The sequence below is a fragment of the Neovison vison genome, chromosome 4 (assembly GCF_020171115.1).
Source record: "Neovison vison isolate M4711 chromosome 4, ASM_NN_V1, whole genome shotgun sequence".
Classification (NCBI taxonomy): domain Eukaryota; kingdom Metazoa; phylum Chordata; class Mammalia; order Carnivora; family Mustelidae; genus Neogale; species Neogale vison.
This window is the reverse complement of record NC_058094.1, coordinates 4,465,636-4,491,405: the sequence shown is the minus strand read 5'-3', so window position 1 is coordinate 4,491,405 and position 25,770 is coordinate 4,465,636. Positions and strand designations below refer to the sequence as shown.

The 25,770-nt window shown below is 54.5% G+C and overlaps 1 protein-coding gene across 1 annotated transcript in view; it reads right to left on the bottom strand.

The window, feature by feature from the left end:
• COL22A1 (collagen type XXII alpha 1 chain) overlaps nt 1-25,770 on the bottom strand; it is a 219,148-nt gene that overhangs the window by 127,824 nt on the left and 65,554 nt on the right. The window contains exons 12-20 of the mRNA XM_044247081.1: nt 19,777-19,830; nt 18,710-18,763; nt 17,494-17,547; nt 15,577-15,621; nt 7,182-7,235; nt 5,210-5,254; nt 1,040-1,084; nt 736-765; nt 411-464 (exon numbers count right to left, since the gene is read on the bottom strand). Coding sequence (XP_044103016.1) covers nt 411-464; nt 736-765; nt 1,040-1,084; nt 5,210-5,254; nt 7,182-7,235; nt 15,577-15,621; nt 17,494-17,547; nt 18,710-18,763; nt 19,777-19,830 — 435 coding nt within the window. The remainder of the gene's footprint in view (nt 1-410; nt 465-735; nt 766-1,039; nt 1,085-5,209; nt 5,255-7,181; nt 7,236-15,576; nt 15,622-17,493; nt 17,548-18,709; nt 18,764-19,776; nt 19,831-25,770) is intronic.

Below are 25,770 nucleotides of genomic sequence, written 5' to 3'. Positions count from 1 at the left end.
TGCCAGGCTGGCTTAGTTGGTAGAGTGTGCAACTCTTGATCTCGGGATTATGAGTTCAAGCCCCACATTGGGACTGGAGTCTACTTAAAACAAAAGAAAAGAAAAGAAAAAGAAACCTAAAACACCAGACTGCCCACCAGAAACCCCACTCGTGGCCTGTTTAGGACCGGGAGCTGCCAAGGTAGGCTTGCTGGGTTTCAGGTCCAGCTCCACACTCGGGGACTGCCTAATGGAAATATCACTTGTCAGGCTTCATTCAGCTTGCTCTTGTGCACAACGCTGAGAGCAGTACCTAGGATCCAGGGGGACAGGACCAGCTTCTGCAATTCCACAGAGCTTAGTGGGAAAAACCACTGTTTCCCAGACCCAGAGGTGCTCCAAGTAGATCCCGCATTGGTAGCGTGACTTACCGGAGCTCCTGGTGGCCCAGGTGGGCCCTGGTGACCCCGTGGTCCCGGAGCTCCCTGGAAACAGAAGCCAAACATGCATTAGCCACGGCTCCCCCTTCCCCATAACTCACGACCCTTTGCTGACTCAGAGTCTAACTTCTGAGTTCCCAAAAGGGACCCAGAGATATAGGAGGGGGAATCTGCATTCCTGATGGAAAATCAAATTGACCCATGTCTGGAAGGCTCTGTCTGAGCTCTACAAGCAGCTGTGACCCCATGGCTGCGGCCTTTCTATCCCTGCTCCCACCCCAAGCCCCATGTGGGGAGGACCCGCATTCCCTTTTACCTGCTCGCCCTTCAGGCCTTCTCTCTGCACCTGCGAGACAAACAGTGGGTCAGCAAAGGTGGTGGTGGTTTCTCCAAAGTCATTCCCATCTCCTCCACCGGGGGTGTTCACACAGAGCGTTGTAATGCAGCAATTCCTGACTTTCCTCTGATTTCACCCCCACCTTTAGCGTTGAAAGCCTGTATCCAGCTCATGGCGTCAGAAGAGTACCCCCTCATTTTCAGAGGCAAAGACTCTTGCAAAAACGCAATCCCATCAGCCCAGGAGCCTGCAGCCCCTCCCCCAGGAATACCCGCACACTCACCACCGAGCCAGGTAGGCCGGGAGGTCCCGCCGGCCCCACGTCACCCTGCGCAGAAATGACAAACATTTCATCGGCGTGCTTCCCACCCCCTTCTTCTGCTGGTGCCCGCCCGTCCGAGGCCTCTGCTTATCCAAGCAAGCCCGTGAGACCACCTCCTCCTCCGTGCTCTGCCTCCCATGGCCGCCAGGTTGGCTCTACCTGCACCTGGTGACAGATTTTCTCAGATTCTCTGTGTCAGGGTCACAGGGGCATTGTTTTCTCTTTTGTGCTGGGTCAGGGCTAGATCTGGCGGGGGCTGTCACAGCCGTTTCCTCCTTGAGAGCAGCTCCTGGTCCTCTATTCTGTGAGCACCTGCCGCCCCAGGCACTGCATCAGACCCGGCCATGGGGGGTCATTCCCCCTGACGGTGCATCTTGTGTGCCAAGTCCCTGGCCCAGCACGTGGTCAGCATTCAGTGTCTATCAAGTAAGTCACACAGATGCTGGGATCACTCCCATCCGTCGTAACTAAGTCATGACATACAAAACACTTGTTTTGTGTCCCGGTCACCCCCCCCCCCCATGACGGCTGTAGGTGCATCAGATTTCCGTGGTGTGAGGTTCATCTTGGTTCTAATGGGGCATCTCTGTTGACGGCACAATAGGAAACTTCATTGCTCTCACTCTCGCGTACCTAAGCCATACCTAAACCAGGACACGACATGCAGCCAATGTCAATGTCCCTACACACGGCTTGGGGACACCACTTTTCATTTTCTGTCGAGGCCAGCTCAGGGAGCACGGGCAAGCACGAGAAGACAAGCGCTGAATAAGCTGGCAAAGAATGACAGAGTCACCGGAGAAAGACCAAAGCATCTCTCAAATCCCAACGCAGAGGTGTGAGAATGAGCAGTTCCAGGCACGGATGTTGTCCTGTGTTACATCCGAGGTCCTGGTCTACAGACAGACCAGGGTTTCCCTGACACTGAACTACCCCACAGTCCCCACTGGCTGCCCAAGACTCGGGAAAACATCTCTGTTGACTTAGCATCAGGCATCTTCCTAAGATCACAACTAAATGTTCTTTTAATAGACTTTATCTTAGAGCCGTTTGGCTGTGCGTCAAAACGGAGGGGAAGGGACAGAGTCACCAAGTGTCAACCTTCCTCATTCTCCCTTCCTCTTTGTCTCGCACATGCAGTAACACGTCCTGCCTCAGACCATCTGTCCAGTCTAGTTTTTCTCTCTCCAAGGCACCATTCCCCACCCCACCCCCACATGCACATGAACACACATGCTCACACAGGGCAAGTTTTACCACTGTGCATCCTCTCCAGGTGTTTCTGTGACATACACCCATGACACCGTCCGGGCCCTCAGACCCCACCTGGCTCATCTCCTCTCCATTTCTCCATGAACATCTCTCAATCAATCCCCCAAGCACGATGACGTTTTTCCTATGCGCCCGCAAACCTTAATATTTTGCTAATACGATTGTTAGAAGCTGTTCTGAGCTCTACTGCAATTTCTGTGTGACCATCTTAGTTTATATCAGATAAACAGGTAGGACAGGGAGATACTTAGTCGTCGGTGGGTGCATCAGGACTCCACTGGGGCTCATGACCGCATCCCGTTTCTTTTATTCCCACTATGCCTCACGATCACACTTACTTTTGCTGCATTTATTGTTCTCATCAACATCATCGTTACACCACCGACACAAGTGTTCAAGGACAGTTATGAAATTCATCAACACAGGCTTTCTCATTGACTCGTCATTTTACGGAACAGGAGAGCCAACGTTCTGACACGTGACATCACTCTTAAAGAAGGCTACGATCCCGTCGTCCATCCACGGGAACCATGGGCGGGCGGCGAACAGACGTCGGAGGCTTTCCACCCACCTGGCCTTGTGCGAAGGACTTCGATTCAAGCTCCTCCCCTCTGAGCCTCTTCCCTATCTTAGAGACAAGGAGACTAAAGCCCAGGGATCCGTAATAACTTGTTCAAGGTCAAAAAGCTAGTAAGTAGTAGAACCAACCGTCTGTCCTTGAGTCATTTTTTTGCATGACATAAGTGACGCAATTTTTCAATGGTCCTTTTAGCCGTTGTGGTAGGCAGCTTCCCAGACGGCCCCCTGTAGCCCCCGCCTCCTTGTGGGGATCAGTCCTACCTGGTATCAGTCCTAGGCTAGGGGACCAACAGCACACAGCAGCAGGGACGCTGCAAGGTCTCTGAGATGAGGTTACGAACACACGGTGGCTTCCATGGGGACCCCCCTGCAAACCTCAGGTCACTCAAGACCCTTGACCAGGATGGCCCACCCATGTGTACACCGTGTTCCTGGATCCTGGCTTTGTACACAGAGGGGGACCTCGTGATTGTTGCTTTACACTTCTAAGGTTCGGGAAGACTGCCATGAGTCAACACATAATGGACACCAGCCGGGGGTCTTAGCCGGGCACGAACAGTGTCTCCCCCCCGCACGGGACTCTGAGGTGAGCCGCTGGGCAGGCAGGCAGATCGGCAGGCCTTCCTGCAAGGCCCCTCTGGGGGCTCAAACAAGGCACCCTACTTTTCTGGGCCTTGTTCTCTCATCTGTAAAGTGAGACCAGCTCTGTGGTCCCGACGACCCTCTCAGATTGTAAAGTAGCCGAGAATTGTCTCTCTGACGTTCACTTAGAATGCCTTGACAGGCGTCCCCTTGCCTGCGCATCCATGGTTTCCAGATACTTCACGTGAATGACCCAAATACCACCATGACCCCATGACCTTGTCTTAGCACTTCTGCTGCGTTCATCATAATCAGCACTAATTCATTCGGCTGTTGACCAAACTGCGGGGGCCAAAAACATTTATAAGTGAGGTGGAAGGTTGGAACTCTCTCTCTCTCTCTTTCTCATTCTCTCTCTCTCTCTCTCTCTCACACACACACACACACACACGCACACCATAGCAGAAGTCACCGACATCCAAACTTCAAGGATCGTTCCCTCTTAGTGACTTGAAATAAACGACTTATTTTAGAATTCAGCATCCCCTGTCAAGGAACTGTGAGAATATATTAAAATCCTGATGCCAAGATAATACAACAATATAAATCTCAACTCTAAAAATACTTGGGAGACAGAATAGTCCAGCTCGGAACCCAAGCCCGAGTGAGCAAGTCTGGAAGACATCTATGCCCGCCGCTGCTCCCCCACGGCACCCCACGGCGACTTTCTCCGGCCTGTGGGCCCGTGTGTTCCTTTACAACTCGTACCCCGCCCGCGTCCACAGAGACCAGGGCCGACCTCCTCTCCTCTTCTGTTCTCCAGCCTCGCTGGGGCTGGCGGGCGTCAGCAGTGACCTCCGCCTGAGCTCCGCAGAGTGACCCCGAGCCCAGGTGATGCTCCCCGGGGCTGCACTTGTCTTAGTCTCCCGGGATTCCTCCTCCCTCCTCCCGGCTGTTCCCAAACCTAATGCCCGATGTCCTTCCTAGGGGCCTGTCGAAGAATCTGGAACGGGTGCTCTGGCTCTCCTCCTAGAACCCAGGACCCACCGCACCTTCTCAGTTCTCTCTGCCACCCGGAACGCTCTGGAAGGCTATTATCTTCACACACATTTTCAGAGCACTTCAGAATTTGCCAAGACTCTTCACATGGGTTTTTTTCCACTGAGATACAGAAATTCTAAGCAGCAAATTTATTGAGTTAAGCCTTTTTGAGAGACTGTTCTAAAGGAGATGGCCAGTATGATGAGATGCAATCTTTATTCTGCTTATGAAAGATCTAGTACATTTTCAGAATTATGATTTGGTTTTTAAAAAAAAACACATTTTTTAAAAATGCTGCAGAGAACAGAGAAGGAGAAATGGAGGAAGGGGAGGAGGAGACTGAGTGTGTCTGGTACTTATTCACAGCCTCCCTAGTCCAAGAGGCAATTTAAGTAGCAAAATATTTTAATATGTCTGGAGATTATGTAACAGGGATTTTTTGTTTTGTTTTGTTTTTAAATGGATTTTTATTCCTCAGAGTAGAAAAACAAAATTTAAATAAAATAACTAGAAATTTCTTGGGAGCAGAGTTTCTGCTCATCACCTCACTCTGTACTTTGTTCCCAGATCTCCAGCCTGGACCCCTCGCTTCCCCAGGGGCCCCAGGCACCTGCCTGCCCGGAGCCCAGAGCCCTTCTTGCCCCAGACCTGGCTTACCTTCTGTCCCTGGGGTCCTGCCACGCCAGGAGGGCCAGGTCTCCCCTGGAGGAAGGAAAGGGAGGAGTGTTAGTGGCAGTGAGTAGAGAAGGAAAAGGTTGGGGTCATGCAGCCCCAAAACTGTAATCTGCCTTTGCCCCAGAAGACCAGACCACACTCCAGACAGTGTTTCTTGCTAGAACTCTCTCTCAGTGACTCCCAAACGCCACAGCCCACGGTCTGCTCTGGACTCAGCCTGTACTGTGGTACGGGGCACCCATTCTGAGGGACAAGGACTGCTTCCCGAAGGGTACAGGGGATGCGTCGGGAGAGAGTCCTGGCCAGAGGCAGGAAGCAGGCAGCCGCACCCACCGGGTGTCACATGGACCCCTCAGAGGGTGCTGAGGACCAGGGAGGTTCCCAGGGCCAAGGGAGAAGGGACAGGGTTGCCTGGACTCTGGGCCAGGATCAGTTCGTGCTTCAGGAAAAACCAAGGATCCGGAGGGCTGGTGTAGGAGATGCTGGAAGAGCAGCCCGCCTCCTCCTCAAGGTTCCCACTGGGAAACCTTCCACAGGGCTCCCCGTGGAAAGCCAGGCGGGGAAAGCTCCCATCGGAGGGGAAGTCAGGAGGCACCCCGAGCCACCCCACGCTGAGGGCCCTCCTGTGAGTCTCCGCCTAAGAGGAGGAAGATAGCGTTCACCCCTTGCAAAAGATTTTCTCAGGAATTCACCCTAAAGGCAAAGGTGTGCTCAGGGACGTAGGCACGAGCTCTCTCCCTTCCTTTCTCCCTGTAAACCACCATGATCGGAGCAGACCCAATGTCCCCGCAGAGGGGGGGACCCTCCATGAGGCTCAGTGCTCCTCCGCTTCTGCCCGCCCTGCCCTGCTACGTCCACAGCCTCGGTGTGTTCCTGCGGCCGGCTCTGCGCGTGCTGCCGGTCGTCTGTGTTCTGGGCCGTCAACGCATGGGGACGTCCAGGGTCAGGACTCAGACCCAGTGCAGGGCAGCACACAATGAACATGGATACATGCTCGCTTTCAGGCCACAGAACATGAAGCGGTCATCTGAGTCCCGTCCCCGCAGAATACGTAAGAAGGCAGCTGTATGTCTGCGCCGTCAGGTTAAGGGAAGGCGCGAAGACATAAGGAGGTATCAGTCCAGCGTTCTGGAGAGATGGGATTATCCATGCATGTAATTTGTATTAATATAATACATTGAGATTAATACACTGAAATGAATTTATATATCAAATATAATTAATTAATATACTTCACCTAAAAGCCCGTAATATGAATGTGTGAATTGGCTACTATATTAATTTATTAAGTCATAATGACACAAGTATTTTCCCAGCTGTCTTCATGTAGATGTACAATTTTAGGTTTTATTTCATTTTAGCCATTTACACATTTAGATGTAGTTGGTTTTATGGATCACACATTCCCATGGTTCAACATGGGGATAAAAATCCCCTTCCGGCTCCACTGGCCAGAGGAAACGAATGAAGAAAGCAGGTCATCAGCTCCCTGGGGGTCCTCCCACAGAGAGCACGCGTCCCTGTAAGTCCCGGAGGCCAGTTCCCACACCACTCTGTGCTTGCCTGTGCTTTCCGCTCAGCCACAGAGCTCACAGAACGTCCCTACCGGGCCTTGGAGTCTCATCGATTTCCAAGGTTTCCCATTATTTCCCTGTAGCTCACACCCTGACGTGCCGACCAGCTCCTTCCTGATGAGCTTCTAGGTTGCTTGGAACCTTTTACTCTGACAGAAGAGCCTGCAGTGTGGACACATCCTTGGAACACGTGCACGTCATCCAAGGAACGGATGGGAGGGGTGTGTTCTCTGCAATTCCCATACCCTGGTGTAGGTGGGGGTCTAGTCCCCAGGCCTCCTGGAGCCTCCAGCTGAGCCAGAGATCAAGGCAATCAGGCCCCTGTGTCAGGCTCCTGTCCTCCAGGAAAGCCGAGCCCACCAGACCCAATGCCCCCTTACCTGCTCTCCTGTCTCCCCACGCTTCCCAGGGAACCCATCCAGGCCTCGCTCCCCCTGGAAAGAGAAAGGCAATGAAGACATGAGGACAAAGGGGCATCTTTGCGGTCAGTGCTACGATATGCAAAGGCCCGTAGTGTCTGACTGTGCTAACCTTTACTATCGGGCATACTGGATACCAGAGAGCCAAACACACACACACATACACACATACACACACACACACCACCCACAATTTATGTGCCATGGATCAACGCACGGACCTCAAAGGTCAGAGAAACTAGATTCCTATAGCTACTTTGCCTTTCCCAAATCAGTGACTGAGGCCAGGCCACGTCGCCTCTCTGAACCACGCCGTCTCTTCATCTCATGGGGTCAAACAAGGTAATGAACTCGTGGGGTTGTAATGCTGTTCATAAAACCATGAGCACATTTCTTCATCGTCCGTTCATCCACTGGATATGCGTGAATATCCGCTGCATTCCCAGGGCTTGGAATTAGATGGTCATTGCCGGCTGACGGTAAGCGATCAACCACACATCCCGCCGATGCCCGCCCACCCATCTGCCTGTACTCAGAGCTGGGCTTGTCTCTCTTAGCTCTGTGATCCTGGACAAGTCACTTCACCTCTGAGCCTGTTTGTGGGACCATTCCCTCATGCAGATGATGATAATCCCTTTCTGGGAAACACCTGGCGCTCAGGAATGCGGTACCCTCTCTGCAACACCTGCTTACGATGGGCAGGGAGCAGGGGCCGCCATCTTTCTCCCAGCCCAGTGCCAAAGTCCCTAGAGGTCAGTGTGGTCCTCTCCTGGCCAATGTCCTTGTCTGGTGTCCCCAGCTGTCTTCTTCCCTAAGAACTTGGTTGGTGGAAAAAGGTGACTCCCGCAGGTGGGCCCATACTACTGTGAACGGCATATTGTGTGCCACTCCATCAGCCCTGGCTGCCTTCTCTGAGGCCCCCAGCACAGCCTCTTCTCTCGTTTTCACGTCGGGTCCCACTGTTCCCTCTGCGGAGTTTGGGCTCACGCCAACGTCCTCTCTTTGGCTTTTTAATCCACATCAGAGGCCCATCCTTCTCCAGGATGTCTCATCTTGTTTCCCTCACTCTTGTTCATTCAGTTTGCCTCTGATCTGTGTCGCCAACCTCTGGCTCACATGAGGACACGAGGTGTGTTCACTGTTCCCCTGGGGGTGCCCCGGTGCCCAGCCCAGAGACACAGTGTGGCCCGAGTTGACCTTCACTAGTGACCAGACGACTGCCCATGAAAGTCAGTTTGACTCTGTTTCTCCCTAACTTTATCTTTTAGGTTGGTCTTACTTTGCCTTTTTTTTTTTTTTTAAAAGGTCGGTGTGTCTTTTAGGATGTTTTTCCTCGAATGATTGAAGACTCTTGGTCTTCTGCTCATTGTCCTGTGCTGGTCTCGAGGGCCTGCTTGCGGGTGTTGGCCCGCTTCACGGGAGACCACGGCCAGGGACCACGGGGCCAGGTAGACTCCTGATGGGTGGGAGCATCATTCTTCTCTTGGTCTGGAGGCTTCCATTCCTTCTGGGAGGTGCTGGCTCCTTGTTCTCTCTCTCTCTCACTCTGGGGGCAAACACCAATGCTTCCTACTGGCCAGTTCAAGGAGAGGTCAGCCCCCAGTTCAGCTGCTGCAAGCAAGCCCCGTTAACCACAGACAGCCGACCCAGGCCCCTGCAGCCCACAGCCGGGGATAGGAACCTGGGCCTCCTTCTAGCATCTCCTGGCTCCGCGGTGTGTCCTTCCCTTCCTGCATCTACGCACACTCATGAATACATACCTTCTGCCTTTCAGAAATTATTGAAAAATTCTAGAACAACGATGGCCACATTTCTGTTTTTTAATAATTCTCCAAAACCGTCTTTTCATTACATGAGTTTTGGGTGAATAGAGAGGATATTTCTCTGCATTTTTTCTCTCTGCCAACCAATTCCACATCTGTTAGCAACATTCTCTTCCTCCACACACACCATGAGCCTGGCAGGGGGGAGGGCTAACAGCAGATGGGGAAACGGAGGCCCAGATGGAAAGCCACTCAACCCCAGTGGGACATGCTTGCACAGGCACTAGAACCCGGGTGCTTGGATCCTGCTTCTTCTATTTCTATTACCCACAGGGCCTGTGCGTCTCTTTCATCGAGCTGGCAAGATCTAGGAACCCATGGAATCTGATGCCTTCCCTTTATAGGTGAGGAAACTGACCTTAGGGATCTATCTAGACCAGGGTCACAGAGAACCTTTGCGATAGGGCAGCATTTTGAGTGAAGACAAGAACACTTGACATCCCTGAACTTTCCTTAGAGAGGGTCAGCCCACTACACGTCACTCCTGAAAGGGGCATTTCCCCAGGATTCAGCAAAACAGAGAGAGAGAGAGAGAGAGAGAATATCATGTTAACTATGTACAACTTCACAAGGTCTACCTCAAAGGAGAGGCTCTACCTGTTGCCCAAGACCCATTTCTTACACCCTTGCAACTGCTGATCAAGACCTGTGAGGCCTGGAAGCAAGAGGACCCCCAAGGGACAGCTGCAGGTGCACAGCCAGCATTTGCCACCTGGGTCCCTGGCCAGCAGGCGGAGCGTGGGGCCATCTGGGACACAGCTGGGGTGCCGACAGATGTGTGTGCTCCCCGGCATGGAGGGGTGGTGTGGGAGGCAGAGAATCCCTAGCACAGGGTGGCTGAGGGGAGAGAGAAGCTGAGGAGAGCAGAGACAGAGGCAGACACACAGGAGACAGACGTCTACAGAGCAAGGTCTCTCACTGAAGCGTCTACAGATGTCCACGTGGGGCATGAGGTGGGTCAAAGCAAAAGGGAAGAAGGGAGTCAAAGGCAGAGCAGGAAGGAGTAAGTCCCCCCAAAAGGCCTGGCACTTGGTCTTGTTGTGCTGTTGTCTGTTGATCTCGCTCCCCCGCACTGACCCCATGAGCATGACAGAGGACAGGGAGTGGACATCTGACCACCTGCTTGGCTCCCGGCTCCTGGCTCCTGGGCAGCGGGGTGGGAGGCGGTGCGGAGGTACCGGCTGCCACAGCCAACAGCCAAGCCCCAAACTCGGACTCAAAGACTGGCTCTCCCACTCCTACGCTGTGTGACCTTGCACGAGTCACTCAACATCTCTGTCACTCAGTTTCCAGTCCACAAAGATGGCAGCTCCCTCTCACAGCTGCTGTGGGCATTGGATGAGCTAATATGTGCCAAATGCTTACAACAAGGTGTGGCCCAGGGAAGGTATCAGGTTCTAAGCTGGTGAAGCAAAACAGAGGATCTACGTGGGCGGAGAGGGGGAAGGAGAGAGCAATAAGCCAGCGGTAAGGGGCCAGCAGGGAGGAAGTCCACGGGCCAGGAAGGGGTGTGATGTGAGCAGGGGACGAAAGGGAGGGAGGAGAGGGACAAGCCGGAGTTCAGGGACCAGAGTCCTGATTCCATTTTCCGCCAACGCGGGCTGCTGCCTACAGAGTCTACCCCGCTCCGAGGCTCAGTTTCCTCCCTGGGTTGAAATAGTGAAAAGCGGAAACAGAAGAAAGGTGCTGGAATTCCAAGAGCCCTAAAACCTCGCCGTCCTTAATTGACAGGGAGGCGTGCGTGCACGGGAAGGGAAGGCGAACCCGCCCTTGTCCTGAGCCCCTGCAGGTCCGGGGGTAGAGGCAAGCTCTGTCTCGTTTGGCAGTCCTGTCCATTCTGTGAGATCAAGTGGGTCATCCTGGACCCCAGACTCAAAAGAGGACGGTTCACATTCATGGAATCACTCCCTCCTGGGAAGCTCTGGGCACCGCAGCCCAGCGTCTTCCTGCTGCAGTTCTGGGCGTCCGACACCAGGGGGAGCGCGCGCCCCATGAAAGCAGAGAGCCCTCCCGGCGGTGGCCCGGAGGCTGTCCTGTTGCCTGGACCTCTCTGGGTGTGGGTGGTGCTGGTGTGCAGGTTAGTGAGGGAGGGGCGTGCGGCGTGGGTCTGGGGAGCACTTGCCACGTAAGCCTTCACCATGTGAAAGAGGAAACTTGTCTCGGAGCCCCCGGCACCCGGTGAGGGGTTCACCAAACACCTGTCACAGTGAGACCTGGTGGGTAGATCTTCCTGTCCCAGGAGGCAGCCGGCTGGGGGGAATGTCTCCCTGACGGCTTTCCTACGGTGGAGACGGGGGCCAGTGCCCCCCAGGGCGGATCATGGCTTCGGACACGCGGAAAGTCCCACTCTGCCTTGTTAGTATTTCAGGAGGTCCTCCCAGGGTCCAGGCTCTGTCTTGCCTTCACAACAGACTCACTGGGATGCGTGGAGACCCCCTGTCTGAGTCAGGGGCTACCAGACAGGATGTGCGCCTCTGTGAGCACCCACAGCTAGGAGACGCAGAGCCAGGGTGCAAACCTGTTTCCTCTGAATCCAAATCGGTGTCCTTACCAGATGCCTGGGGTCGCTGCGTCTGGGCTCCCCTGTCCTCTAGCCGGGACAGGAACCCCAGGGCCTGGGAGTATGAGCATCACATCTCCCCAAATATGTCCTGGGAGCTCAGCTTTCCAGAGAGCAGGGGACCCACCGCAACCCCCTTGTGGCTCCACGGTGGGCGAGTGGGCGCCTGTCTTTCTGACTGTCCCTCTGCCCACTGTCCCGAGCTCATGGTCCTGCACAAACTACTCTGCTCTCCTGCCCCTCAGTCACCAGGATGCCTGCAGGCCTGCAGGGCCCCACACCTTCTGTGCCTGCACAGATGCCTTCTGCAAGAGCTTCCCGTGAGGGCTGTCCCCACTAGGCACACAGCGCCCCACCATGCCGCCGTCGGGAGGCAAGCTCTGTGATGCATGCGCACTGGCTCTCTGTGGCCTGGCTCCAAGCTGGGCAAGGCCAGGTGACCAATGGGCCTGCCTCAAAGGGAGATGGAAACTTCCTTCTTGCTGAGGGAAGAAATCAGAGAGGCCTGCGAGAAAATAAACTGTTTTAAGTACCCATCAGATGTAAGAACTGGAAAAGAGCCTAAGGGATGATGCATGTAGTCTGGGCGTCTTGACAGATGGGAAGGGAAGGGTGCAGGGAAGGGACCAGCTCTGCGCAGGGTTGCCCAGAAAGTTAGCGTAGAAGTCGGAAACACACCCAGTGTGAGCTAGCAGCGCCCAGGCTCCCACTCCCCCACTGTCCCTGCCCAGGCTCACGTTCCCGCACTCTCCCTCTCTCTCCGTCTCTGACCCTCTCTAGCTCCTCGCCCTCCACATGCAGCAAATGACCCCCAGCACTTTCTACCCATTTTATAAATACTCAGTGCAAGCTCCTGGCAGCCTTATGTAATAATACAGTTACTCTCAGCCTTGACGTTAAATAACTCTCCAAAGGTAACACCGTTTGCAGAGCTGAGGGCTGGAGTCAGGCACAGGCTGGCTGACTCCAGAGCCACGATGGAGGGCTTCTTCCACCGTGATGAGCCACCTGGAGCAGCCGGGAGAGACAGGCCAGCGAGGAAACAGGCTGAAAGCCCTCTCCTGGGCCTTACCTGGAGGCTGCCCTCCACTTCCGGAGTTTCCCTGTAAAGTGACACCTGCAGGGGGTGGAGCTGTGGCCGATCTGCAGAGAGTTCAAGGGAACTTCCCCTGCCCCAGATTTCCTGTAACCTTCAGGCCTGGTATGCCACGAAGGGGACAGCCCACGCTGCGAATGACATGTTTTCAGCACCTGCTGTCTGTATAACTGGCCGCGTGGCATCAGGAAAAAGCCCCTGGGCTCGGTTTTCCCATCTGAAAATAAGGAGAGCTCTCCAGGCTTCTCTAGTCATTTCCAGATCGGATCATTTAGAATTTTGGTAGAAATGCACCATTTCTTGGCTGGACAAAAGTCTTAACACAGGACTCCCAACAGCTGGCTGGAAAAGCGAGCCGGTGCTGCCTGGGGAGAAAGCAGTTGCGTCCAAGCCGAGGTTTGGCAAGAACAAAGCCCGGGTATGTACAGACTGACGTTCCCCCAAAACGCAGGTGGGGAAAGGAAGGACGTGTGCAAATGTTGGTTACGTGCTAGACACGCTGCTTCTGTTATCTTGTCCAAACTTCCCACGAGCTTTGGGGAAGACATGCGTATTTCCACTCTGCGGAGGAGCAAAGGCTCTCCGTCAGTCCGCGGCTCTCCCAGCCCGTAAGTGGCAGAGCCGGTTCTCGTGAGACATGCAAAGAGCCCTCGGTTCTGTGCTGCAGCCTTCACTGAAACCCTGGGCCCCCGGGACTGCGGCTGGAGCTGCTGCAGTCAGGAAGCTCGGAAGAGCATCTTTCGCACGGGGTTATGCTCCTGCGGTGGGCCCCGGCGCCTTCGTCTCTGGCATTCCCTGGCTGACATGACGTACATGAAGCATCCCGTTCCCCATCCCTTCCTGTAGCATCGCCTGAGACTGAGTGCTAAAATGCACCTTCCAAATCCGCCCTGCACGCTCTCCAAAGGTGCCCGAGTTCATCCATCTGCTCGTGAAGCCTTGTGTACCCTGAGATCAATTCTGGTTCCTGCATTGCTCCGCACCGATGACCAGTGCCACACCAACGTGCCCGCAGAGCAAGACTGGCCGGGTGCTTGGTGGCAGGTGCCCCCCGCCCCCCAGGGAGTGGGGACCTAGAGATAAACATGGCATGAGTGCAGGACCTGCCCCAGGAGGAGCTCAAGGGAGACGGTAGGGGGAGGCCTGTTTGGAACCCCAGGTCAGAGCACAGGTCTGTGTCTCTGTGCCCACGGGTGACAGCCAAGACAGGACTCCACCCACCCGGGGTCTTGTCCAGAATCAACGCTGAGCTCACCATGCACTCCGGATGCCTGAGCTCCCTCCCCTCTTGTTGTTCTTCGGCTCAGCCCTTCTCTGGAGCTAGTACCCCTACTGCCCATCAAGCTGTGTCACCCGGGGCCCGAATCCCGAGTTATCCCAAATACCACCTTCAAGTCCCCACAATGTAGAGAAAGAGACAGAAAGCCACAGAAAGGATATCTGGTAAACCAACGTGCAGGAACATGTTCTTCCTCTAAAGAACCAAGAGATGCAAACCCCAAGGACCATGGGGTAAGCGATTTCACGTTTTAAATTACAACAATCAAAATTTAATCTGCCAAAAGAATTCATGCTTTGGAGCCTGAGGTGGGAAACCACGCTAGCCCCTGCCTCCCTTGATTCTGAAGAACCTCTCAGAAAGCACTGTGGCAGAGTGCTCCCAGAGCCACACACGGTTCCCATTCTTGCCCCGGTACTCTCACTGCCAGGAAAGCAGCCTAAGGAAATAAGCCTAAATTTGAAAACTAAATAAATAAATATAGCGGTCAATTCAAAAATATTCATCCAAGCATTATTCTTAATCCTGAAAAACTGGGAACAACCCGAAGCGATCGATAACAGGGGGCAGAACCCATAAATCATGGTCTGCTCATGCACCGGAACGGTGTGCAGACGCTTAAAATGAGTCGTGAGTCATAAAAACTCTACCGCAGCACCGGGCAGACATACCACACATGGGGACAACAGGCAGGACAGGACAGGCTGCAAAGCCGAAACGATCATGTGTATCTGTGTAAAATGAAATCAGATCTAGAACAAGTCCTTCATAAAACGGGCCAACGTGTTCTCATAGTTCCATCGGGATGGTGGAAGTACAGGCTAGTGTTTACTATTTTCCAAATATAGTGATATAAAATTAAAGTAATGATTTCAAGGCCTCTTGTGAGATGAAAGGAACATACACCGCTGAGGACAGGACAGGAGGCGACTCCGAAAACCACCTCCTCCCCAGCTGCACCCTGAGCCGTCGAAGACAGGAGCTCACGTGGTAGGGTCTGGCCTGAGGGTCCCCTTGTGGTCAGCTGGTGTACATTACGAAGGGACAGTGACCCCTAGTCCTCCGCAAGCACGCCGGTCCCTGGGGCAGTCTGTGCCTGAGAGTCTCAGTGTGGGTCGGTTCCTAGCGCCTGGTGAACGAGGCCAAACCTGGGTCCCCATCCCAGCTGTCACCACGCACTCTCTGTTTGGTTTAAGAGGGTAACTGAGGAGCAGAGAAGTCATAGAACACGCCAAGGGAGAGGGGAGCCCATGGCAGCAATCGGGACGTCCGGAGTCTCAGCGGGGCTCTGTCAATACCCACCTTCCCATCCCCTAGCCTGGAAACCCCAAACTCTGTGAGGGGCTAAGATGCCCACAGGAGCTGAGCCCACACCTTCCCACCGCGCGCTTACATTTAGTGGGAAACATGTGCCCCATCTGCACCGGTCCTCGTCCCTACATTCGCACACGCGCCCTCATGAACACACGGGCTGCAGCCTGCGCGGGTATCCACGTGCACCCTCGGGCACCCCAGGCGAGCACAGCGCCGTCCCGGTCCCCTCCTCCTCCTCCTCGCCACGGAAAGCTGCGGTGATGGGTTGAGGCCAATGTAAATACCTTTTCTCCTTGGGCTCCCTTTTCTCCCCGTTCTCCTTGGAGACCCTGAAAGGAGAGGGGAAGAGCAGGGACACGGCTCAGTCCAGCTTCTCTGTTCTGGAAGTCCGAGGGCCCGCGGACAGCCTGCTTGGGAATGCGGCGGAGACTGGGAATGCGGCGGAGACCTGTCACTGGGACTCACACAGCAGCCCATGCTCCCCTCTCAGGCCTGCGGTGCGGGGTGAGCTCCCGGGGCTGGCCTCCTGGCCTGGATTCCCTGGGTCCTCCTGCCTAGGCTTGACCACACCCTGGCCCCTCAGCTTGTTTGGCCAATGGTGGGAATGTGGCTTTGGAATCAGTGCCCCTGGCCACCCAGAACCTGCCATCCCTTCGTGATGGTGAAGTCCAGATCATGATATCTGGGTGCCTCTAAGCCCCATTCCCCCCCTCCTCTGGGGAGGGGGCTCCTGTCCTGTCCTGCCTCCACTCCACCTTCCTCAGAGCTCCCTCCGCTCTGTGAGCCGAGCTGTTCAAGTTCCCGCCGAGGTGTGGGCTTCTCTGACCACAGGATCTAAATGCAGCCACCACCCCCGACCCTGCCCACAACCACTCTCCCCTTGACCACGCTTTACTGTCCCCCCAGCACTCAGCCCCGTGTGACACATTCTCTGCCTCCCCTCAGGAGAACGGGAGCCCTCTGAGGGCGGTGCCTTCGTCCCTGCAGTATTGCATCCCCACGATCTGGAATGTGCCGCTTGAAGTTTATGGCTGTTGGCTGGGTGAACAAATGGTCAGTGAATGACGGCACCCGTCATTGGTTATGGCACAAGGATCTTGCAGACGTGGTGCCTGCTGGGTCCTGCCCCAGCCTGGTGTGCCGGAGCGGAGCCGTACACGAACGCACCTGCCCTTTGCCACATGCAGGGTACGGAGCAAAATTCTGGGGCCCCCAGCACCCGTGTGCAACCCCTCAGGGGCTCCCGGGCAGGCTCGAGGGCCAGGTCAACAGCTCGGGGCACCACGCTGCTGGAGGGGCCTGAATGTGTCCTGTGTTGCTACAGGAGCTCCCCCTCTCTCCTCTCCTGTCCTGGAGAAAGGACTCTTGGACATTCTAGGCAGAAGATGCTGAAGAGGATGGAGCCTGCCCAAGCCCACGTACTGATTCCAGAAATAGTACCTACATCCTTGTCCCCACAGAACAGGCACAGGGCCAGAGCCCCAGGCCACTATCCCAGAAGGCAGAGGCTCTGGGGACCACCCCGGCCCTTGGCGGGAGCTGGACATCCTTGCTGGTTTAATTCCAGCCAAGTATTTTGGCCAGACACACACAGATCGCAGGTGTTAAATGCCCCCCCCCCCAAGGTAATACAGCCCGCCTTGCTTGAAAATGACCTTTTATACTCCTCCTTTCGTTTGGAGATCATCTCAAAGCTCTTAATGAGAACCAAAAATAGGGTTGGACCTCCAAGAAGCCACTTCGCTCCTTGCACACGTCTGTTCGTCACTTACTTCAAGGGGCATGTGGTGACTGAACCTTCCTCCTGGGTCTGGCACTGTTCTAGGGGCTGGGAATTAAGAGACACCACGGCCTTCTGGACTGGTGGCCTGGACAGGCTGGTGAAAGGGGCTTCTTTAGGGCAAGTCTCAGAAACACCTGGGCTGCCGGATAAAAATGCAGATTCCCGGACTTCAGCCAAAGCTGCTGCATCACTGTCTGGGAACGGGGTCCTGGGAATGTGCATTTAAACTTGATCTCCAGGAGGTTCCCAAGTGCCATAACACTTCAGCATTCCTGGTCGAGGAAGAGACACCAACCCTTCACTGCCGTTGCCAGGCAGTGGGTCCTCCGTGTACAGACACAGGAGGGGGGATGTGTCGGGGTCTGGGTCCCAATCCTTGCAGAAGGGAACAGGACCCCTTCCCAAGGCCTTTACTTACAGGAGCTCCAACGTGTCCAGGAGGCCCAGGGAGCCCAGGTGGTCCTTGGAATCCCTGCGGAACAGTGTTCACAAGAGAGGTGTGGGCAGGAGAAGGAGAGGCGGGGGCGGAGGCAATACCCAGAGATCCCTGCTTCTGCCTGCCCCACGCTGTCCCTCCTCCACTTAGAGGTCATGCCACCCCCTGCCTCCGAGAGTAGGAGTCACTGTGATTCTCACCCCCACCCCAGTCTGCTCAACTTCAAGGAGCAGTCAGAGTGTGTTGCCTCTGAGCTGTATCGAAGCCAGCGCAACAGTCTCCATTTCCACCTGCCCTGCGCCCCGCGGCCTTCCCACGACCCTGCCAGGACGGGGGCCGAGTTTCTGGGCAAGCTGCGTGATTCCTGCCTCTCCTCATTCACACTCTGCCCCCCGGCCAGCAGGGCCTGGGCAAGTCCTGACAAGACCCCAAGAGGTCTGCAGAGCCCTGACACTCCCCTGCTGCCTGCGCCATCGACGGCTACAGATTTGAAGCAGCTGACTGGGAGATGTCTCTTAAAATCTATTAACATTGGGTGTGGTGAAAAAAAAATAATAATGAATAATGTTTTTCTGAAAATAAATAAATTAAAAAAAATAAAATAAAGACTACTTCAAGACAAAAAAAATCAGCACATGAAAAATGATAAAAAAATGAAAAAAAATCTATTAACATTAGAAAGTGCATTTCCTTAGTCAAAGGTATCCCAATGTTGGTGCTCTGTTCTATTGAAACAAACAGCAGTATGCAAGAGTAAGTGCTTGTGCGCGCACACACACACACACGCACACACGCGCACGTGCACACACACGCACACACCCCGCGTGCATTTACTGCTGTACTGATTTTAGAGAAAAGTGAAATTAGAGACAACATTTAGAGCCATAATAGGGAAAAGGTTACATAGGTTACGATGCACCCATGTCATGGAAAGAAAGACATCGATTAGGAGAATAGTTTGGAAAGATGGGGCTCATCTGTCGTTAAATGAAAAAGATAAACAGCAGAGTCTGGTGTGATTCCCTTTCCGTAAGAATTCAGGAAAAGTCGCCGATGTGACGACATACACACAGAAGCATGCATGTGGTTTTATGGGACGGGTGGGGAGTGAGGGCATGCGTGTCTCCGCTACACCTAAAGCAGTTGGTTTTGCACCAAGCCTTATCCCCTGGGGACATCGGGGGAAAGTGCCACTTACCCGCATGCCCACCTCGCCAGGCAGCCCCGGCTCTCCCGGCTCTCCCGGCTCCCCCTGCAAACACAACACAGGGCTGGTCAGAGCCCAGGGCAACACAGGCCCAGTATATAGGGGCAGCCCAAAGCCTCGGGGGCATCTGTGTCGGGAGCTCAAAACCCATCCCAGACACAAGGTAACCATCAGAGAAAGGAGACCCAGGCTGCCCTTGAGAGATGTCCCATGAGCCTAGGGGCTGGTCTTCATTGCAAGGGGTACAGCTCAGCCCCTCGCACCTGATGCTAGAGGCCAACAGAACCAGATTCAGACACAGCAGTGGAGAAAGCAGGTGACTGGAGTGACAAGGCAGGAATTCTCATGGAGGAACCTGGCCATCCGGAGGGGATGGAGAAGGGTCTGCGGAGTATGGAGCCCCCCTTTCTCTCCTGCTCTCCACCCCCGGCCTCCTGTCCAGGAGCGTTAAAGGCCGCAGACATAGGAGGGGCTCATGTTCAAGGCTCCCGCTCTGAAACCTGCTCACACATGCTGGACATCACCAAGGGAACACCTAGAACCGATTTCCCTTTGGGTTCTGGTGAGGAGGACCCCTTTGCCCTGGAGTAAACTGGCCTGCCCAAGTTGACCACGTTTGGTCTGGATTTCTGGAGCGCGTTCCAACTCAGAGGCAGGGAGTGGGGAGGGGGAGTCAGGGAACAGATAAGAGGGAGGCTGGGGGCCCCATGCAGGAGATGGGGTGCTGCTTGGGTCGCCACAGTTATGAACTAGGGACCTGGGCGAGTCCCCCGCTTTGGGCCGGGACTTCATTCCAGGCCTGGGCGCTGGGACAGCAAGACCTCCCAAGCAGAACTGCTTGTCACCTGGGGGAGAAACTCGCTTCCAAGCACACGCAGGCAGAGCCCGTGGCCACCGCTGCAGCTGGTGTCGGTAAAATGATTACGCTGACCTCTGGGGACCTCAAAATGTCCCAGTATACACGAAGCCCAGCTCACGCCCCAGCAGAGGCCGCCCCCTCAAGGACATGGGCTCTGACCGGAGGCTGCCTGTGGAGAGGGCGGAGGGAGCAGACGTACCCGCATGCCTTTGCTGCCGTCTCTCCCAGGGGGACCGGGCAGGCCCAGGGAACCCTAGGACAGAGAGAGACCGCCAGTCAGTGCAGTGAGAAGAGCACCAGAAATGCAGATTCTCAGGCTTCACCAGAGACCTACGACATTGGTCAGGGTCTACATTTTAACAAGACCTGCAGGGGTCCGTATGCACCTGTCAGCCCCATGCCCCTCCCCCGACTCACACCGTGGCCCTTCCTTGCTCGGGGCTCCGTGTCACACCCCCAAAGCGCGACCTTCTCAACCTGGGCCTGATGGACCCTGGGCCGGATGCCCCTTTGTTGGAGGGGGTGTCCCGGGCACTCCAGACACATCCACCCCTACAGGCCAGTAACACTCCCTAGTGGTGACAGTCCAACACGTCTTCAGATACAGCCACATGTCCGCCGAGGCAAACCCACTCCTGGCTGAGCACCCCTGGGCTAGAGCAGGGGTCCAGAAGGATTTCTTAAGCTGGTACACGCTCCATTCTAGTGGCTCACATGCAGAAGCCTGTGATGGGCACACTTATGGGGCAATTCTGGGGAGGAAGGGGACATGGGCCAGGCTGCTCCCACCGTCATCCTGGCGAGTGCACGGGGGCCATCTAAACACAGGGACTCGGGGGTCTCCGAGCTCCTGTCCGGCTCCAACACCATTCGATTCAAATCAAAGGATTCCGCCAAGACCTTCAGCCCAGCCTCCCCACGCCGACAATTTTCTGTGGGACACTGAGCAAGTCAATGTCTCTTTCCAGGCTCTCCCATCTGTGAAATGAGGTTATTGGACATTCAAACACTTGTGCGGACTGATGAATCGGTAAGTGATATTAAGCAAACACAGCGAGCTGAAGCACGTCTTCAGCTCCTACCACCTTAGACAGTCCTCACATAACCCCTAAGATGGGTCTCGTCATTTTCTCGAAGGCATGTCGTGCCTTGTACATTTCCAGGGTTCACCTATAAACAAGGACGTGTGCGTGTCCCTACGCGCAGACCATGTGAGCGGCTGCCGTGGCTTCTGCACATGCAGGGAGATGTGCCTAGGCTTTTCTGCACCTCGTCACAGGCAAAACTGAGTCCTGGTTACACCTGTGCCGAGGAGACCAGGCTGGCCCTGGCGGGGCTTTGAAAGTGCTGGAAAGGAGGGTTATTTACAGACTAAGAGGAGGAAAGATGAGACCTTCACGGTACTCAGAGGCAGCGTGGGTAGAGAGGAGACCTCCTCGTCGGTCTTCAGGGACCTGTGGCTGTCCTCGGTTGGAGACGTGGGGCAGCCAGCAGGATGATGATAATCCACAAGAGGAAGCGTTGTTCAATGTCAAGGGCCCGGGGTTTCCTCAGCACCAGTGGGAGTCAGGTGCCTCCAGGGGGTCGAACCACCAGCAGCATCCTCCAGGGAAGAGCTGCCCCGACAGGCGATGTCCCAGCCACCATCTACACAACCACACAGAATCCCCGCCCTGCCCCCCCCCCCAGTGCTGTTTTGGAATTCAAGGACCCAGAGATGAAGCGAGCACCCAGGACAGGCAGAAGTGACTTCTGAGTTCCTGAGAACTGCCCAAACACCCATCCGCCTTGTCTCTTTAGCGCTAAGAGTGGCAGAACGAGCAGCAATATTGCACTGATGTTAATAACCACACAGATCAGATCAAGTGACCCTCATGAGGCCGCTCCGAGCAGCCGGTCCTCACGGAGCACGTTCCTTCCGGCAGCGCCTCTGACTCGTCCCAGGACGCTTCGACAAGAGACAAGATTAACTTCATAGTTTATCAGGTGCAAGTGCACAGATTCCATCCTGCATCCAACCTTGCAGGGTCTCTGCCTGGAAGACCCACGCGGGACCCCAGAATCTGTTAGCAGTGTTTGAACACCCGGTTCCCTGGGTGACCCAGTCCTGCAGGCTGGGTCCTTATCCTCACTCTGCCGGCAGCATTCGGGCACAGAGGGCTGGACGCCCGAGCCCATGCAGCTGCTGCCACCGCCGGGAGTGGGAAGGTTGAAGCAACAGAGCTTGCACACCCAGCCCAGCCCAGCCCAGCCCAGCCCAGCCACCCCTCCCCTTCTCCAGGGACCCCGTTCCTCCCCCCACAGCCTCTCATCCTGGGAAAGCAGCAGAGCTCAACGGCCTTCCCAGAGGCAGCGCCCTGCATCAGGCCAGGGTTCTGCTGGTCAGGAATAGGGCCGGGCTCAGCTCCCCAGGTGCCCTGTCTGTCTCCAAGACCCATGTTTTATCCCCTGCCCCATCCTGCGCCGATCTGAGCCAATGGTGTGAGCATCTGCAGGTGGCAGCGACCCCAGCCTTCTTAGCTCTTGCTTCTGTGCAACTCTAGGGCTAAATTCAAGACTTTTCGAAAAGAGGGACATGCAAGAAGAGTCTGAGGACATGCCCTTGATGGAGCTTCCCTCCACAACCAGACCTATAGAGGGACCTGGAGCAGAGCTCCCCCTACGTGGTGGTTACCCAGTTAAGATGGTGGGTCCTTGAAAGGCCAGTCTGTCTTCTGGCTGCTGCTGCTGCTGAAGGCAGGGGAAGGTGTATCTTGATGGGCTCCTGCCTCAGGAATAAATGGGGGAGGGCAGCAGGACATTGGCGCTCCCAGGACCATCTAATAAATGGGGCCAGGGAGGAGACCAAGACAATGCCAAAGGGAACTCTAGAGAGTTCCGGAACCTTCCCTTTGCCCAATTGTCAGGTTCCAGCCTTGTGGGCACTTCCTAATAGATGCCCGACACATGTCTGGATGGATCTGTCTCATTCACAGGATAGGAGCTCCAAGAGGTGGGGCCTCAGGGCTCCCGCACCCACCTCCCTGTCAGCACTGCCTGCTCGGCGCAGGACCCACAAGGGCTTCAGTCCCTTCCTGAGCCATGTGGGCCCCGAAGGGAGACAGCAGGGAGGTCCTCCTCCTTTAAAGTTAGCCTTGCAGGTATGAACCCCTCAGGGACAGGTGTTGTAGTAAAACAGTGCCTTCAAAAGCTAGCCAACTGTGGCTTCAAACCCTCCATCACTTAATACTAATGGCTGTGGCCTCGTTAGAGAAATGCTCTAATACCCCATCTCCCTCTGTAAATAAGGACCACAAATCCAGCAGTGTCTGGGCTTCCCGAGGACACAGGCAGCTTGGCAAACCGGTCTGAGGACTGGAGTCATGGGACCAGCGGTTGCTTCTGCTTTGTGATGGGTGTGCTACCTACCCTTGCTTTGTAGCCTAAGAGACTGACCAGAGGCCTCTTCTGAGGCATGTATTTCCTCTAAAAGGAGAGCATCAAGTTCAATCTTACTTTACACGGTTAGGCTAACCAAGCCAGCACTGCAAAATAGATTCTGAAAATTTCCACTTGCAAATCCTCATGAGATCCAGGTGTTGTTTAGATGGGTTCCTGTTCTTATGAAAATTGTCAAACTGACCCAAATGTTTCATGTTTTCGTGTCCCCTCAGCGTGGCCTCCCGGAACACCACCACATCCTATGATGCACCTTCCAAAATCCCCTCATGGTGGTGGGGGGCTCCCCATCCACTGTCTGCTGCAGCTTTGCAAAGGGGGAGTTACAGCCCAGAACTGCACACTCTGTCCCCTCAGGAAACCCACCCGCCCTCTCTGAGCCTCAGTTCATAGAGACCCATCCTGATTTCAGATGGGAAGAAGGGTGTAGACATAATTAAGAAGCCAGTTGTTGGTATAGTACAGGGAAGGAGGAGCACATTGTGCAGCCTGTGGGGCGGGTCAGCAAAAGGAGGAGTGTGGTGCTGCTCCGGGAACTGGTGGTCAAGCACAGAGGGATTCCTAGAGGGAAGAGAAATAGATAAGGATCCACATAAAGTATAACAAAAGGAGGGAAGTGGAGGGAAGGAGGAAGAAGAAAGAAGGGAAGGTGAGGGAAGTAGACGGGGAGAGGGGGCTCTGGACTGTCAGGGAGCCTCTGCCAAGTGTTAGCCATGCAGAACAAGTGACCTTCCTCGTGGGTCTCAGCTCCTTCACCTGTGGAAAAGGCAACATGAGAAGAATGGTACCTCTGGCCCCAGGTGGTCAGTAAGATGCCTGGAGACCATGCCTGGGGAAATGCTGCATATACACGGAAACTCGAACAAGCATCAGGAACAGTTATTTTGGGTAAACTATCCAAAACTCCACTCTTTGCTTATAAAAAGGCAGTCACTCAGGTCAAGAGGATGACAATAGATAATGTGTATGAAACCCGTTATAGAAGATGACCAGAGCTCGGGGAAGAGGGGTCTCCCCCAGCTCAAACTCAGGGTGTTGATCCCACGTCAAGGCAAACTTCTCTGCCTGCTCCTCCCCACCCCGCTCCCCATACACACTGACTCTGCGGTCTCACTGGGAGACCCCAAGAGGGTAACATGAGGCTGCAGCTCTACGCCCATGCTCACTTTCAGAACCCGGGCTCTGGGAATTATGGGGTGACCTCACTGGGCAAAATACAGATTTAAGGGAAAGCAGGTATTTCTCCTGTTCTTTTGGTTAATCAGCTATCAGGATTTTTTCTAAATGTTGACAAAGAGATGGCTTCTTCCCTAGAGGCACATGTTAGTATCCCTCTCAGTTCACCTGGAAGAGACAGAGGAGGTCCTGCAGGTGGGGTCTGAGGGGTCCTCTGGGCAACGGTCCCCAAAGTGTGGCTTCTGGACCAGCAGCATCAGCATCAGCATCCCTGGGGTCTTGTTAGGAAGGCAGACTCTCTGCCCCTCTCCCAGCCCCACAGAACCAGACGCTCTGGGGGTGGGGCCCAGCAAGCTGGCCTAATAAGCCCTCTCCGTGATTCAGATGCTGTCATGTCTGGGAACCATGGCTCAGCACTGATAAATGCTGGCCGTGGGGTCAGAAAACATGAGCACAGCTCCTGGCTCGGCCACATGGAGAGAGCATCTCACTTGGTTCTTGGTCATAGTTAATATGCTTGTAAAATGAGGGCAGCAGTATTTACCTCCAAACTACATAGCAGGTGCACAAATCCTGGCAGACTATGGTCTTTATAAACACCAGGTACTGTTAATGTTCTCAGATGCTCTACAAATTATTCTACATGAACCAAGGAAAGGAAAGGACCGCCCATACTGTAATCAGTCCACCTGGAGCACATTTTCCAATAACTCTCCAGGCTTCATGAGGCTTGCAGAGCTACAGAGGCACCCCCTCCGTGGGAGGTGGAAGCCCTGACATCTTGCAGCTGTTGGCCGCCCCTGGGGATAAGACTTCACTGATGCCCAGGACGCAGAAGACGTCATCTGGTGTTTAAAAATATGCAACACCATGTTGGCATAATAATAATTATACTTAACATTTACGAGCACTTTTTATAAATATAAGTCATTTATTTTCATTAGCTCATTTTATCCTTACAGCAACCCTCTGAGATGAATAGCAGTACAATTGGCAATTTATAGGCGAATAAAATAAGGGCTAAAGGGTCGAGGAACTGCAGTGATACACAGCTGGCATGTGGCCAAGTGCAGTCTGAAGACACCAATCTGTGTCCAGGGTCCACACCCTCAGTCTCCCCTCCCCCACCCATCCCACTGTCCAGCAGCCAGCCTCTGCCCTTCCCACAACTACTCTCCTCCTCCTGGACAAAGCCCTTGGTCCTGTGACTGATCCACTAGGCTTGGCAAGTGCCCGAGTGTCAGACAGAGGTGGGGAAAGGTACAGACTTTCCTATCCCAGCTCTTCCTGGGGTTGTGAGATCCCGTGAACCCAGAACTTCCCCAAGTGCTCTTCAGCACCACGGACAGGGTCTACAGCGCCATGATTCTCTCAGCACTTGGCCCCCAACTCCACCAGGCTACTTGAGGGCACAAAAGCAGCTAAACTTATTTTCCACGAAACCCTTTAATTATTATAAAAATAGAAGGCCTTCAACCACAGTTATCCAACTTGATAACCATGAATAATGCACATTAACGCACAGGCTAAGAATAGGAGATGGGGCTGCTGATTAAGCCAGGCGTGAGCAAAGGGAAAG